Source organism: Nipponia nippon, unplaced genomic scaffold (assembly GCF_047370975.1).
Source record: "Nipponia nippon isolate SJK-2023a ecotype South Korea unplaced genomic scaffold, ASM4737097v1 scaffold_60, whole genome shotgun sequence".
Classification (NCBI taxonomy): Eukaryota; Metazoa; Chordata; class Aves; order Pelecaniformes; family Threskiornithidae; genus Nipponia; species Nipponia nippon.
Genome location: NW_028262381.1, coordinates 116,196 through 131,926, shown reverse-complemented (window position 1 = coordinate 131,926; position 15,731 = coordinate 116,196). Strand labels below are relative to the sequence as shown.

Below are 15,731 nucleotides of genomic sequence, written 5' to 3'. Positions count from 1 at the left end.
GCATTTGGCTCCTTGGAACGCAATGGTAACAACCTTAACTCCCAAAACATTGAGAATGCAAGGAGAACAGACACCTTAAAAGACCAATTCCTAGGACATATTCTTTGCAGCACCTTTGGAGGAAGAGCCAAGCCTTGAGGCCCTGGACATGGGAGGTTCTGTTTTATTGAAGAGCTGCTATCTGACAGGCTACATTTGATACAGTGGGTACAAGGGCCAGACATAATAAGATCAAGCCTCAAGACAAGCAGTATAAACCCACAAAATTCTCTATAATCAGGATTATCACAAGAGAAAAAAGCAGACTGATGGACTAAGATAAAATCTGAGAAATGTGCAGGGAAAGGGAGGCAGGTTATTGTCTGTGAGACAGCGCCCATTGGGTAAGTTTAGATAGGGCATCATTGATCTCCTGGTTCCTCAGGCTGTAGATGAGGGGGTTCACTGCTGGAGGAAACACTGCGTACAGAAATGATACCACCAGTTTGATAACTGGGAAGGAAATGGAGGGGGGCTTCACATAGGCAAACAAGGCAGTGCTGACATACAGGGAGACCACGGCCAGGTGAGGGAGGCACGTGGAAAAGGCTTTGTGCCGTCCCTGCTCAGAGGGGATCCTCAGCACGGCCCTGAAGATCTGCACATAGGACACCACAAGGAAAACAAAACACCCAAAGACTAAACAGGCACTAACCACAAGAAGCCCAGCTTCTCTGAGGTAGGCATCTGAGCAGGAGAGCTTGAGGATCTGGGGGAGTTCACAGAAGAACTGGTCCAGGACATTGCCTTGGCAGAGGGGTAGCGAAAATGTATTGGCCGTGTGCAGGAGAGAGCTGAGAAACCCAGTGCCCCAGGCAGCTGCTGCCATGTGGACACAAGCTCTGCTGCCCAGGAGGGTCCCGTAGTGCAGGGGTTTGCAGATGGCCACATAGCGGTCATAGGCCATGACAGGGAGAATACAAAATTCTCCTCCAATGAAGAAGAGAAAGAAAAAGACCTGTGCAGCACATCCCAGGTAGGAGATGGCCATGGTGTCCCACAGGGCATTGGCCATGGCTTTGGGGAGAGTGGTGGAGATGGAGGCCAGGTCGAGGAGGGAGAGGTTGAGGAGGAAGAAGTACATGGGGGTGTGGAGGCGGTGGTCGCAGGCTATGGCGGTGATGATGAGGCCGTTGCCCAGGAGGGCAGCCAGGTAGATGGCCAGGAAGAGCCAGAAGTGCAAGAGCTGCAGCTCCCGCGTGTCTGCGAATGCCAGGAGGAGGAACTCGTTCATGGAGCTGCCATTGGACATCTGCTGCTTCTGGGCATGGAAACTGCCAAAGGAGAGAAAAGAGAAAAAATGCAGAGAAGCTTCTTTCAGCAAAATTTCATTCATTCATTGTGCAATACCTAAGGGTGTTTTTCTTTCCTGGGGGACTGTTACACAGCTCCGAGGCTTCAGCTCTGGTTTGTGCTGGCTGAGTGTGCTGTGCAGAGCCGTGCCCTCTCCCCAGGGGCTCCGGAAGGGTCAGCCCTGCTTTCCAGCAAGGACCCATGGAGGCAGCAACAGCCCCGGGTGTTTGGAGGGAGGCTTCCTGGGGAGGAGTTCCCTGTGCTGCACTAGAGCGGAGGGCAAAAAGCCCAGAAGGACGCTTTCTTCCCCAGAGGAAGGTGGGAGATGAGGCGCAGCAAATGTGTCTCAGTGTTCAGACACCCCCATCCCACTTGGGAAATGGTCTTGGAAAGGCTGGAATTCCCCCATTGCCCCGTTGCTCTCCGTGCAAACCTGCGTCAGTGCTCCCATGCAGGAGGGCTGCTCTGTCCATCAGCCTGGTGCCCAGCTGCTCTGGGCTTGCACCGCTCTCAGCTGCAGGACGACTGCACCCAGAGGTTGCTCTGCAAAAGACACTGGAGTGTCCTGGGAGCAGAGGGGTCCTGTTCCAGGTGCAGAGTTCAAAACACCTCTCCTTTCCAGCACAGCTCTGCGGAGTATGATGAAGAGCACAGGGCAAGGATGCTGATTGGCATGGGCAGATCGGGTGCTCTGAGACATCTCCTAGGTCCTGCAGGAGAGCTGTGCCCTTCTGGAGGGATGCTCACAGCCCCGCAGGACTCCCTGTCCAGCATAATCAGGTGTCTTAAGGTGCTGTCTGCTAAGGGAAGCAGTGCCTCATTGCCCAAGCACTGAGTGCAGTGTCTGGAGCCTGGAAAATGAAGAGAGGGCTTGGGCACCTTGGTCCCATGGAAACACCTCCAGGGCAGCGCCCCCCAGGTCAGGGCCAGAGCAGGCACTCCCCACCCCCACCCCTTGCCCCACACCACCACCGTTACTGCCAGGGACCCCACGAGCAGGAAGAAGAGCAGCACAAGCAGGTGGAGGAACAAAGAAGAACTCTGTGACTCTCCTCCTAAGGGAAGCAAGGAGAGGAGAGGTGGCCGGGCACTCAGGAAAGCCTTCTCCTTACCCAGCAGAGCACAGCACCTCCCAGTTAGCAAAAGCGCAGGGCAGTCGCTCTCAGCCCCTTTGCCCTGCAGAGGGAAGCGGCCACGTGTCAGGAGAGATGCCCCTCTGCTGTGCCAGAGCTCTGGCTGCAGAGGAGGCAACTCCTGCCCTGGACCACACGGCCTTGAGGGCAGAGGCTGTGCTGGGTGGGAGACGAGAGCAGGGGTCTTGCGCAGAGGAAGGTGTCTGCATTGGAGGGCATGACAGGGAGCTTCCCATATTCTGCCTCCCATGCCATTTGGGGTTGGAGTTTCCTACAGCTCTCTGCCCATGTCTCTGCTGCCTGGAGGTGTTTCTCTGCCCTCCAGTTTTTCCCTGTCAGGGATCACCGACCCCATCACCCACTCCTGTCTGCTCAGCTCTGACCTGAAGAAACCTCCCTGTTCCAGGCACTCTCTGGAGGTACTCCCCGCTTGCAGGCAGTAAGGAGCAGGTCAGAGAAACCCTGCTGAGGCCAGCAAAGGTGATGCTGGTGCTCTCTGGAGGTAGAGGAGTGGATGGAAGCAGTTTCCTTGGCTCCTACCGGACCTACTGATCTCTCAGGGTGGCAGCTCAGGACTCTCAGGCTCCCTCGCCAAATGCAGCAGTGCCTTTTCCCTTTGTCCTGAAACAGCAGGAAACTGGAAGCACGGCCTCAGGAAAGCTCTTTAGCTTTAAGGTATCCCCTGCCTTGCTCTTCCTCTGCAAAAGCCCCCTCTGAAATGCCCTGGGCAGCTCTGGCTGCACACCCTGCCTTCACCCCTTCCCCCTTGTCTAACATGAGCCCCTGGGCTGGGAGGCCTCCTGACAGACCCTGGAGGCTACGAACGCTTTCGGAGACCCTTCCCGCAACGGCAGCTGCATTGCCCTGCACCAAGAGACTTCCCGTGTCAAGGGCTGGAAAGGTTTCTTCCCTTGCAGCGCTCCTCTCTCCTCCCACTCCAGCCTGCCTTTAATCTCGCTCTGCCCTACTCCTTTGCCCAGAGCCCTGCTGCGCTTGGCAGAGGAGTTGCTCCTTGGCAGAGCTGTCTCTCTGCACTGCTGCCTGCTTCCCAGGAGCTCCCTCCACCCCAGGAGCCTGTCTCAGCCCCGGAGGAGGGCACCTGCCCAAGACGTCACTTTCTCTGCCCCCCACCCCACTCGGCGCTCCCTCCAGGTCTCCCTGGGGCTCTCCAGGAACCTGCTTGGGAAGAGACTGAAGGAATCACCGATGTTGCCTCTCTCACCTCTGCAGAGACGTTTCTTTGCAGCAGTGCCCTTTCTCCTCTCCCAGACACAGTTAGGTCTGAGAATCCCCCTGCCTTGGCCCATCATGAGGTGGGACACCTGGAGACTGCCAGGGAGGCAGCTCCTTCAGCCATGCTGAGGGAAGGCAATCAGCTGAGTCAATGGGGGCAATCTCATGCTGGATTTGTAGTGCTGGGGCTGGAAGGGACCTCAGCTCCCTCCCCTGCCTGCCACAAACCCCCAGGAGGTGGGATTCCTCTTGCTTCTGTCATGGCGTCTGTTACAAATAGGCACCTGCACTCCTTTTCTGTGGTCGAAAAGTCATTGATGGAGATGGAGACCAGGAGTTGACTCACAAGCCCCTGGTGACATTTGAGGTGCTAGATGTAGTCCACGATAATGGAGCAGTACTGAGAGACTGGGAAGCATCTGGGGGCATCATCCTGCAGCCTGGTGAGGATCTCTCGGTGTGGGAACCTCATCCATCATTATGGCACCACCTGCCACCCACTCCAGCATGCCTCTGCTGGGAAGCAAAGCCTTGCCACACACGGGGTCCCGTCTCTGGGCACCAGCTTTCCATGTGACAAGTCTGCCCTTGGCCCTGGTGCCACATCTGAGGTGCTGCAGCCCAAATGGGCACCAAAGCCCACAGCCTGGGGCACAGAGAGCAGGAGCCCCCTGTGCCATCACAGAGCTGTGACATCAGTGGAATGAGAGTTGAGTTAGGGAAGGACAGCTCCCATGGCTTTTGTGGTTGCTGGAGATATAGTGTCCTGAGGAGAGACTGACAGGGAAGATGAGAAGTGGGGGATGCCTTGTGTGATGTCAGGGCAGCTCAGATATATGGAGGTTCTCTATGGGACATGTTACAGGTTAGGCAGCAGCTTTTTTGTTGGTCAGCTTCTAACTGAACCACCCAGTGTAATGCTCACCTGGACCTGATACTCCCAAAAGAGGAAGGGCTCGTCAGGGATGTGAAGACCACTGTCATCCTTGGCTGTAGTGACCAAGAAATGGTTGTCTCCCGGATCCCCAGGGAAATGGGGAAGGAGAGAGCACAAACATCATACATCAGGGAGTGATAATGTGGTCTGTTGAGAGCAGTGGCAGGTGGGATCCCATGTGTGGGCCCTGAGAGCAGCCATAGGCCTTCATGGCCATGACCAGCCTCACAGGGAGCCTCCACCTGCATCTCTGTCCATGGACCCAGGAGACCATTGAAGCTCAGGCCTGAGTTTCAGCCCCAGCTTGATCTATGCTGGAGGTGTACGGGTCTCCAGACACAGCCATGGACACAGCCTTGCCTGTCCATGGACCTTACTGATACAGACTTGCAGACTCACTTCCCAGTTTGATTCTTTATGGGATGTGCAATGGAACGGCACTGTACCCTCCAAGTGCCAGACCCCAGCTGATTCACGGAGCCCTAAGGACCTTTCTGCTGCCTTACCTCCTTTTGCTTAGTCAGGTTTTGGGAGGAGAGAAAGGCAAAGCAGGTGAGATTTCTGGTGCCAATGACTGAAATGGGGGAGCAGAGTCTTCCTATATGAAATGATCTAAAGGCTACGCTAGTTCACAGCTGTTGTCTTCAGCTCCTTTCTCTGAGGCCTTAAATCATCGGCAGGAACCTGGAAATGCTGAGATCCCTCCATCTCCCTCTCCTTTAGCAATGAAGTTGATAGTACCCATGTCAGAAGCTTTCAATTCTGTTTCCAGCCTAAAGCACCCCATGCTCTGGAGATATGCCAGGAAACTTGCATAAGGATCCCTCTCCTCTGGACAAGAAGGTGGATATTCCCAGGAATCTCAGGAGGCATGGCATACCCATAGCTGTGTTCAGGGAGCTGGTCAAACACCTCATCTCCATTTCTGTAATGGTGGCCTAGACGGTGGCCTGGTTCATGTGTAAACTCTCTCTCTGGATGCTGACATTTACTGAGCAACCTGGGCTGACCTCAGAGTTCACCCTGCTTAGAGCTGGGTACGGGACTACCAACCTCCTTAGCTCCCTTCCACCCTGAATTGTCCTGTGAGCATATGATGTAGAGACCCTCACCTCCACCTTAATCTTTTCTCATAGGGCACATGGTCAAGGCTCAGGCTCCTGGAAGAGTTGGTGGGAAAGAGACTTCAGAGGGACTCTAGTCCAGCCTCCAGGCTAGCTGTGACTGCGGAGCTGAAACCTGAAGAGCTCCAAAGGTGGAGGTCACAGCAATGCTCCTCCTAGTCCATTTTACCTTTCCTAAGGCTCAGCCTAAAGCTGCCAAGAGGCAGTTTGTGGCTGTTGCCTCTCTCACACCATCAGCCACTGTAGAAGAGGGCTTGGATCTGTCACCTCTCTAGGTAGGTCTAGGCTCTTATTAGGTGGCCCCATGCCTCCACTTCAGCAGGCTAGAGAGGCCCAGTTCCCTCAGACTCTCCTCACACCTCCTGCTTTACGCTCCTCACTCCATCTTGGCAGACCTCCTCTGGACCCTCTCCAGTCTCTCCATTTTCCTTTTGAAATGCAAAGCCCACGGGCTCCTATGGCAACCATCATGACTCGCAGGCCCTTCTCCTCAGGGCACTCCTTAGCTGGTATGGTCACTGCCCGTGCTGCTGCATGGAGTTGTTCTCCAGCTTTTCCTTCTAAACCTTCAGGTTTCTGTTGGCCAAATCCTCAGATGTGTCAAGGTCCCTCTGGACTGAACCTCCAGCAGTCAAGCACTGAAAGTACATGTGCTGATGTCCATCCTGAGTCATGGTGCCTTTAACAAGACCGTAACTTAAGCAGCTGCAGGACACTACTCATGATAAGAAAAGAGTACTAGTGTAATGGAGTTGCTGATCAAGGTAGAAAGCACTGTGATAACCACCTCAGAAACAGCAAAGGTGGGTAAAAATGAGGAAAGGCAGCGCCAGTGTGGAAATGGTGAAAAGGGGTGGACTTTTTGCAGGGGAGGGGCTAAGGCTGGTTCAAGAGTAGCACTTGAGAGGTGGGAAATTAATGAAAAGGAAACGAAAGCAGGTGAAGCAAAGGAAATGATCAGGGCTGTTTGGGGATACCTGTCAAGTAGCCCTGCATCTGAAGCAACACAGCCAGGAGCAGGACAAGAAAGCTGCAGCTGCTCTGACTGTACTGACATGTGACTTTCTTCCATGGTCACAGGAAACCTGAGAGCTTTCCTTACTGTCACCACTGCCTTACTGAAGTAGGATTTACCCTTGGGAAGTCCATGCTGACTGCTTTTGGGCACACTCTTCTCTTTTAGGTGCCCAGAGAAGTCACCCAAGAGGACTCTAATTGATGGCAGATTCCTCACCAAAGTGAGCTTGTACAGCCTGGGGTTCCCAGGGTCGCACCTTGGGCCCCTTTCAAAGATGGGTGCAACATTGCCTTGTCCTCACTCACAAGAGACCTCTGCCCATCCCAAGTCAAAAGGGAGATTCAAAAGAAACATCGATCTTCCCCTGTGACTTCGTTACCACCATTTTGCCTGTTACACGGTCTGTTCAGTTTCTCTAACCTTTAATATATTTGCACCTGTCCTGATACAATGGCCATTTCTGAAGTCACCTTTGCAGATGCAGACTGCCTGGGCAAGGGCCCTTGCCATTTTTCTCCAGCTTTCTCCTCCCCTTAATCTTTGTTCATTCAGATACCTCTCACCTATGCAGCTGCTTGGAGCTTCAGGGAGTAAAAGCTTACTTCTCCTTCAACAGTCCAATTGTCTTCTTAGCCAGCTGTTTAATTGTGTTTTTGTCTACCTTTTTGTATCTATCTAGAGAAAATATTTCTCATAAGATTATCCCTTGTAGAAAGGCAACCTCATTAAAGGCAGTTTGTACTTAGCCTGTGGTTACAGAGTGTGCTTTATTGTTTATGAAATCCAATCATGCTTTTCTTTTCTTTGCTTGCAAATAGGAAAAATTCTTCTCTGCCTGTAGGCAGCCAGTCCTCGAAGGAGAGCAGGTGGGACATGATGCAAAGGACCTGTAGCATCCAGCTGCTGACTTCAGGGCAGAAGTCTGATGTAAGGAACCGTGATGCAAGTCCCAGGGGGCCAATGTCAGAAACGGTGAGCTTTGGGAGGGAAGGAGCAAGGCTGTCCATACGGTGTCAGACCTCAAGGAACTCATTCTCCTACTGGTCTGTACCTCCTGAGGAGACACTCTGGATCATTATCATCTGGAGAATGCTGCTCCAACCTCTTCTCTAAACTAAAAGGTAATAAAGTATTCTTTTTAAAAGAAAAAATAATTCTTACTAGGTGCACTTTGAAATCTTCCTCCTTAACTACACTATGAAACAGCTCCAATTAGCGGTACAAGTCTTGAAGACTTGAAGAAAATTACAGAAAGATAAAGAGCTCGTTAGGGCATTTGGGGCTCATTCCATGAACCTCAGATACTGAGAGAAGACTGAACAAAATGCTCAAGAAGTCAAAGTCCAAAGCTAAACCCAAAGTACCTTGAAGCATTAATGGGCCCCACTGAGGACCATTACTGACAAAGCCTCCCCAGGGACTTGTTAGAGCAGATAATTGGAGGCCATGATTGCAGGTAGGCAAAGGCTTTGTGCAGGTGCCTGTAACGCTGAGCCAACCCTTTGCTTTGTTTCATGAAGCAGAAAGGCCAAACCCTGACCCCCAGGCCCTGGGAAGGCAGATCCCGAGACCCTCAAATTAAAGTTCCATCTCACCAGCCTTGGTGGCAGAGGCAACTGCTATAGGCAAGACAACAAAGACCCCAGTCCTGTTGGTCCTCTCAGCCTCACTAGAGCCCTTGGCCATCTCTACTGCATGGTCCTATACTGTCCCATGCCTGCACCTCTTTCCCTTCAGGCTGCTGACATCCTTCTTGCTTTCCCACCTACCACTCACCCCAGCATTTCTAGACCTTCACTGATGCCTTTTTACTCTCACAGGCCATTCCTTGAAACACAAAGCCACGGGCTGATCCAGACTCCCTCTGGGTCACCTCTTGCACCACAAGGCTACCCTTTCAGTGACATTTCTTTTTCCTCACATCTAGTCTGAACCTTCCAAGCTGCTCTTTGTGGAGGATTCCTTCTCTTCCCACTACCAGGAAAAGCTCCATCACCTCTGAAAACACCCTTCAAGCAGTTGCATGCTACTACTATGGTGCCCTGAGCCTCCACTTCACCACGCTAAAGAAGCCCAGGTCCCTCAGCCTCTCCACACAGGCCCCAAACCCCATCCTGCCACATCTCCTCTAGAACCCCTCCAGTTCCTCCCCATTCCTCCAGACCGGGGAGCCCCACACCCAGACACACTAGTCCGGATGTGGCCACACCAGTGCTGAGACAAGGGCGATGATAACTCCCTTCTCTGGGTGCCCATGCTCCAACCAAGGCAGCCCTCTATGCAGCTGGCTTTCTTCATGGTGAGCAGGTACCACTGGCTCCTATGGCGTTCCTCTTAGTGCCCACGCCCTTCTTCTCAGGGTCACTCCGGAGCTGTTCAGGTCCCAGCCTGCCCTCATGTTTGGGCTTATTCTACCCCAAAAAAAGCACGTGCAACTTCTCCTTGTAAAACTTCCTGAGGTTTCTGTTGCCAGATCCCAGAGTTTCTCAAGGTGCCTCTGGAGTGAAGCTCTGTTGGCACAGCTGTTCATGTGTACGTACAGATGGCCCACCAGCTTAGTGGTGCCTCTGACAAGAAAACAGCATGAGGAACTGCAGGACACTACAGCTAATAGAAGGAGGTACTGGTTTAATGGAATTGCTGACCAACACAGGAATTCCCATGATGACAAGCTCAGAATCACCAAACGAGGGTACACAGGAAGCCAAAGCAGGGCCAGGGAGGAAAAGGTAAAGAGAGATGTGCTGTTTGTATGGGAGGGTACTGGGATGGTGAAGGGGAAGAAATTGTGAGTGGGAAAAGAGGGAAAAAGGTAAGAAAAGTTGAAGCAAAGGAAGTAATGAGGGTCTTGGAGGGGTACCTGCCAAGCGGCCCCACATCTGGGCAACAATGCCTGGAGTGGGACAAGAAAGCCACAGATCATCTGACCAAGCCTCTTTCTCTCTGACTTCAATGGTCACTGGGAACCTGAGTGCTTTCCCTCCCATCATAAAGGAAAGATCTGTTGTGGATGGAAGCACAGAATCATTCATGCTGGAAGGGACCTCAAGAGATCTCTAGGCCAACCTCCTGCTCTCAGCAGGGTCAGCGATGGCCTCAGAGCAGGTTGCTCAGGACCTTATTCATTTGGGGCTTGAAAAGCTGCAAGGATGGAGATGACACAAGCTCTCTGGGCAATCTGCTTCAGTGCTTGAGTGTCTTGATGGGGTGAAGGATTTTCCTCTCTTGTTTCAGCTGATGCCCAGTGGCCCTCATCCTCCCATCATGCACAACAGTGCATGTCCTCTCCTCTCCCCTCCTTTCCTCTCCTCTTCTCCTGGCTTTGCACCTTTGCAGCAAAGGCAGACAGTGGCAACCTGGGCTGCTTTAGGAAGACCACTGCCAAATAGTTGGTGCAGGTGATCCTTCCTCTCTGCTCAGCACTGCTACAATTTGTCTTGCTGACTTCCCTCAGGGTTTTCTACCCTACCACCTCACTCGCACTGCAGCCAAAGCTACCCTCAACATCTTCCACCAGTCCTGCCTTGTGTTCTTGTGAAAAACAAGTCCAGGAGAGCATTCCCCCATGTTGGGTCAGGGATCACCATCCACCTTCCCTCTAAACAAGGCCTTCTAGCAGAGGTCCATGGTCTTCAAAATCCCCAGTGATTACCTAAATTTGTGTCCCTTCCTCCAGCTGTCTAGAGGACACCTCATCCTCTTCCTGACCTTCCTCAGGCAGTTCAGGGATCCTGACCAGAAGACCATTGTACATCAAAGAGTTAGTCATCTATGTACTAGTAAATCTGAGTAGACCCAGGCCTGCGCTGTGCTGTGCTCCATGCACAGCTTGACCTTCAAGCCATGTTGTGCTGAGCATATTGCTGGGTTGCAGCATAAACTTGATTGTAATGAGAAGTCTGCAGGAAGCTCCCACCTGGTGCCGGTGCTTAGGCCACCTGCTTGTCCTTCCTTTTATCTGAAAGTGCAACAAGGAATTCACATGTGAACCCCCTCTTTTGGGGCTTTCTACTGAAAGGATGACTTGAATTTTTTTCTTCTAAGAAAACACTGAAAGTGATCACAGAAGCAAAATGGGATAACCCTTCTACAGACGGGATCTGCAAGACTTGCTGCACCAGCTGTCTGGACAGAAGTAACCTCACCGTGATCTGCCAAGCCACGTGCCTGCTGCTGGCCTTTCAGCTTGTGCAGTAGACACAACCAAATCACGTGCGTACTGCTGTCCCATCGGGTACTCAGGTGGAAAGGACAGGACAACCCCTACCCAAGCCCTCTTCCTGCATGGGCCTACCAGGCACTTAGGGATTCCCACAATCAACTTGCCAACCCCGTGCCTTCTGCTGGTCTGTCAGAGACACTGGCAGATGTGAGCCTAAAAGCACGTATCCCAGCCATGAGTCCAGGGCTGACCTATCAGCTACTGCAGAAAGAAGTGACCTCGCAGTCCCATTCCCAGCCATGTTCCTGCTGCTGCCCTATCAACTCCAGAGACAGAAGTGACCTCACAGCCACCTTCAAGGCCTTGTGCCTCCTGCTGGCCCAGGAGATCCTGAGGCACAGCTGACCTCGCCATAGCATTCCCACCCATCCTTGTGGCCTATGAGCTGATCAGATACAGGTCACCTCACATTCCTCTTCCAGTGCCATGCGACTGTTCTGGGACCTCACGATCCTCCCCCTGCCCCAAGGGGCCAAACTGCTTAAGTTAGGGTTAGGAAAGGGTTGAAGGTGAGGGGATTAGAGCACGGGAAATAACGGCTTTGGAGCTTAGGTGTTGAGGTTAGGGTTTAGGGACTACAGCTCACCTTGCATGGTTAGGGATTAGGCAAAGGTTTATAGGGTAGGTTTGGTGTTCTGCTGAGCGTGTCTGGTTGGTGTTTAGGGTAGGGGCTTCCTTTGTGGATGAGGGTTTTGTTTGGGCCTGGGGTGAGGGCTAGGTTTAAGGCCAGCATTTTAATGCTGGAGGTATGGGCAAGGGATTATGGGATCAATAGGGTAAGAGTAGGGGTAAGGGGTTCTGTGTTTGGGCTTTGGTTTAGAGGTAAACTTTGAGGTGAGGGATTAGAGCAGTGGATTCCTTGCAGGGTGAGGGGTAGCATTTAGGGGCAGGCTTAGGACTTAAGGTTGCTGGTTAGAAATAGGGTAAAGGCCTAACATGAATGTTTTCACAGTCAGCGTTGCAGAGGCATCAACATTACCTGAATGGATCTTACCTCTTCAACATCTTTCACTTCTTTTGGTCAAGCCCCTCTTCCCTCCCCCAAATCTACCATCTTCCAGTCCCAGCTACCCCTGACCTCCCCAAATCTTTCATCTTGTTGGGGACAGTAACGTAAGGGCTTTCAAGACCTCCAAGTGTCTGTCTGCCCACTGCTGGCCAGTCAGAAGTGCCCTCAGAGCCAGCAGCCAAGGGGACACAGTGTGCTGCTGTGCTGGAGAGGTCCCTGCTCAGCCACCCCAGCAGTGCTGGTGGCAGGTGATGCCCTCCCCCACCCCTGAGGTACTCTGCCTGCATCCCAGCTCATGCTCCAGAAGAGCTCCCATATCTCCTGGGATGCATTTCCCACACGGGTGCTTCATCTTCGCCAGGGCATCCTGGAGGCAGTGACCACCTCTGTGTGGATAACTGAAGCAAGGCCTGAATGTAGATTTTAGGACAAACTTGAAACCTCTGCAGAAAAGAACTCTTTGGAAGAGCTGAAAAAGTCTCCATTTCCAGCATTGCTAGGTTTTTTAATTAATTTTCATTATGTTTTTCAATGTTTTTTTTTTTAAACAGCACCAAGGGTATGTACTAGCAAACTGATGATGCTCTCTTTCACTACGTGAATAGTCTTCTGCAGCCCCTTATCAAAATAAATGTTCTTATCGATGGTTCAAACATTGCTCAGAAGAACTATATTTATATTGGGATATCTTGTCTCTCTAATTCTGCCCCTCTGTCTTTTCTCCTTCTTCTGCCTATTCTGTCTTCAATGAGCTCTTCAACGGAACGATTCCTTGCACCATAGAATAACTCATGTTGGAAGAGACCTGAGCATTGTCTTATCCAGCTCTTCTGCTGGACACAGGGTGACCTAGTTGAAGCATTTCAAAGGCTCTCCTTCCGCTTGCCCTCATCTACAAAGGAGCTGAAGGTGCGCTCCATCCCACCACACAGGGAGATAATAAAGATAATTCAGCAGTGTTGGCCCAAGTGCTGGTCACAGAGGAATGCCAAAAATGACAGGCTGCCAGGAGGACTCCGTACCACTGATGACATCGGGGCCTAATCGTCCTGCATAACTCCCACTCACATCATCACCTACTTCTTCAGTGCAGGTACGACCAGTCTGGCTATAAAGAGATCACGGGAGACCATGTCTAAGGCCTTGTTAAAGTCCAGGTATGCAACATCACCTAATTTCCCCGCCCATATAGGTTCAGCAATCTTTTTCTTTGCCTTCAATACCTGGAGATGGCTGCAGGAGGACTTGCCCCATCACCTTCCCAGGGACTGAGGTGAAGCTGACCAGCCTGTGATTCTCCCAGACCTCCTTGAAGATGGGTTTGATATTTGCCTTTTCTGAGGACCTTGAAACCTCCCTGATTGCTCTAGCCTTTCCAAGATGTTTGAGAGAGGTGTCATGATAATGCCGGCCAGCTCCACCAGCACCTCTCTGCCCCTTCCCACACCCAAAGCCCTCTCTGTATCCACCTCCAGAGGAATGCCCAGGTTCTTCCTGCAGGCCCACAACTCCAAGGTGCAGCTGACAGCTTTTCTGAGCATTTTCCTTAGTGTCCCCCTCCCCCCAAACCTTTCTGGTCCACAGGCTGGAGATGAACGTATTGAGCAGGGGCCTGAGGATGGTGTAGAAAAAGGGGTTTGTCAAATGATCTCAGGAGGGCTCTTCTGGGCATCACACAGACAATGACGAGGGTGTCATAGGAAACAGTGGCACTGGTGAGGTGAGAGGAGCAGGTGGAGAAGACCTTCTGTCTGCCCATGCTGGGCGGGAGAGCTGCTCCAGGTTGGCAGCTCTGATGCCCACACAGGATGCCCGTGTGAACAGGAAGGGGAGGACTGGCTCTAAAAAGCAGGTTATGAAAGCACACAGCATGAATGTCACGGTGGCACTGCAGGAGAGCTCCAGTGAAATCACAGAAGAGGTGGTCCGCTCCACTGGGACCACAGACCTGTATCTGGGACAAGAATGAAATGATTCCTGTAGATGGCATAAATACCCCGAGCCAAGGTGCAGCTGCCTACTCGAGACAGACCTTCCAGTTCAGGAGCCTTGCAGAGAGAAGCCAGTGGCACAGAGCCCAGCACTGATTGTAGGATGTGGCCACCAGCAGGAAGCACTCAGTACCTGCAAAAGGTGCCAAAAATAGTACTAACGCTGCTGTGAGCAGAGGTGATACCTACATGGAAAAACATTTGTTTCTTTGTTAACTGCTTAAAGAAATTGTGAGGGCAGTTCAGAGAGGTGAAACAGGAGGGTGCCTCTGAGTGCATTCATACTCTCTAGATGGGCTCTGTGCCTTCTGAAAGGTGAGAAATGCCGCCTTCCAAAGGGCAGTGTCGCTCGTGCTTGCAGAACCCCTTCTGACTGCAGGGTTGAGATGCTCCGCAGGTGTGCTTCTTTCATACTGTACATTTGAAGGCACAAGCCAGAAAGCCAAGGAAGAGTGATAGAGCAGACAGAGGCATTTGCAATGAGCCTTTCCAAGGCAGGTGAGAGAAACGTCATGGGGACAGTGGGGGCTGTTCCTGGAGTCACACTCAGAAGTGTCGGGGCTCTGTGAGGTGTCCATATTCGAGCTTGCCTCATGCACTCTGCATACTCACAGGGGTGTTCACATGCGAGTCCTTCCCCTGCACACGCAGAGGCAGTGCATTGCAGCAGTCACAGTGTCTTTCTGGCCTCCTGTTGCCACTCCCAGAGGGTGGCAGGCACCTCAGCCCTGCAGTGTGTTGCGCGGCTCTGCACTCATCTGAGATGCCCCACAGCATGAGGAACGGACACAGGGACCTTGGTTCAAGGAAGGACATCCCAGTGCTGCATTCAGGTGGTTTCCCAGGGAATGTTACTCCCAACGTGAAGCGACCTCAAGACACTGGCTGTCCCACAGGCCTTCGCAGCACCCCCAGGAACAGATGATTGTGTTTGTGCTCACTCGGGTTCATCTCACCACATGCATACGATGTGGATGCTTAGGCCTCCTCTTTACAATGCAAACATGGACTTCTGAACAAGTCATTTGGTGTCCCTCCATAGAGGGATACAGGACCTCTTGGAGGTGGGCTGAGAGGCCAGTGCTGGAAGCGGTCGTTTTTATTGGCAGGTCTGTGATGATTGTCCTGGGGCAGCTTCCCTGGGGTGTCCAGCGCACACGGGAATAGATCAGAGCCTGCTCTGCTGCTTCTTCATGGCTCTCCCAGGAGCCTGGTGGTGCGAGGACACTGCTGTTTGCCCCCACCCTGCACACTCACACATTTTAGCTATTCACTGGTGTTTTCTGTCCTGGGCATTTTCCTGGGCATGTTCTTGAGAGACACTTGGAAAGAAGACCGAAGCTTCAGGCACTGCCCTGAGGAGATCACCTTGTATGATGGAAATGCTGTTATGGAGGCCAGCTCTGTCACAGAGGTGCCCATTGCCTGTCCCTGCCTGCAGTCACAGGACGGCCACCCAGCAGGACTGTGACCAAGCTTCAAGAGCACTCAGGCCTTACACCAACACAAGAGCTAAGAAGGACAGCGCTGAAGTGGAAGGTGAGCAGCTCTGGGAAGACCAAGCACTGGTGCTCCCTGGCAGTGCTGCTGTGCCGGGACTCCTTTTGCCTCCACCTCTGCACACAGGCACTGCCCCTGCAGCTCCAGAGAAGTCTTGGAGGCAGGATCTCAGAGTAACAAGCCACTGGAAGGTCCTTTATTTTCATTAAACACACAGAGAGCACGGCTCCTC

The 15,731-nt window shown here is 52.4% G+C and overlaps 1 protein-coding gene across 1 annotated transcript; it reads right to left on the bottom strand.

The window, feature by feature from the left end:
* Window positions 1–355: 355 nt before the first annotated feature.
* LOC148051279 (olfactory receptor 14J1-like) lies at window positions 356–1,291 on the bottom strand. Its single transcript, XM_087738179.1, has one exon. The coding sequence runs from the start codon at window positions 1,289–1,291 to the stop codon at window positions 356–358; it is 936 nt and encodes a 311-aa protein (XP_087594305.1).
* Between the last annotated feature and the right edge of the window lie 14,440 nt (window positions 1,292–15,731).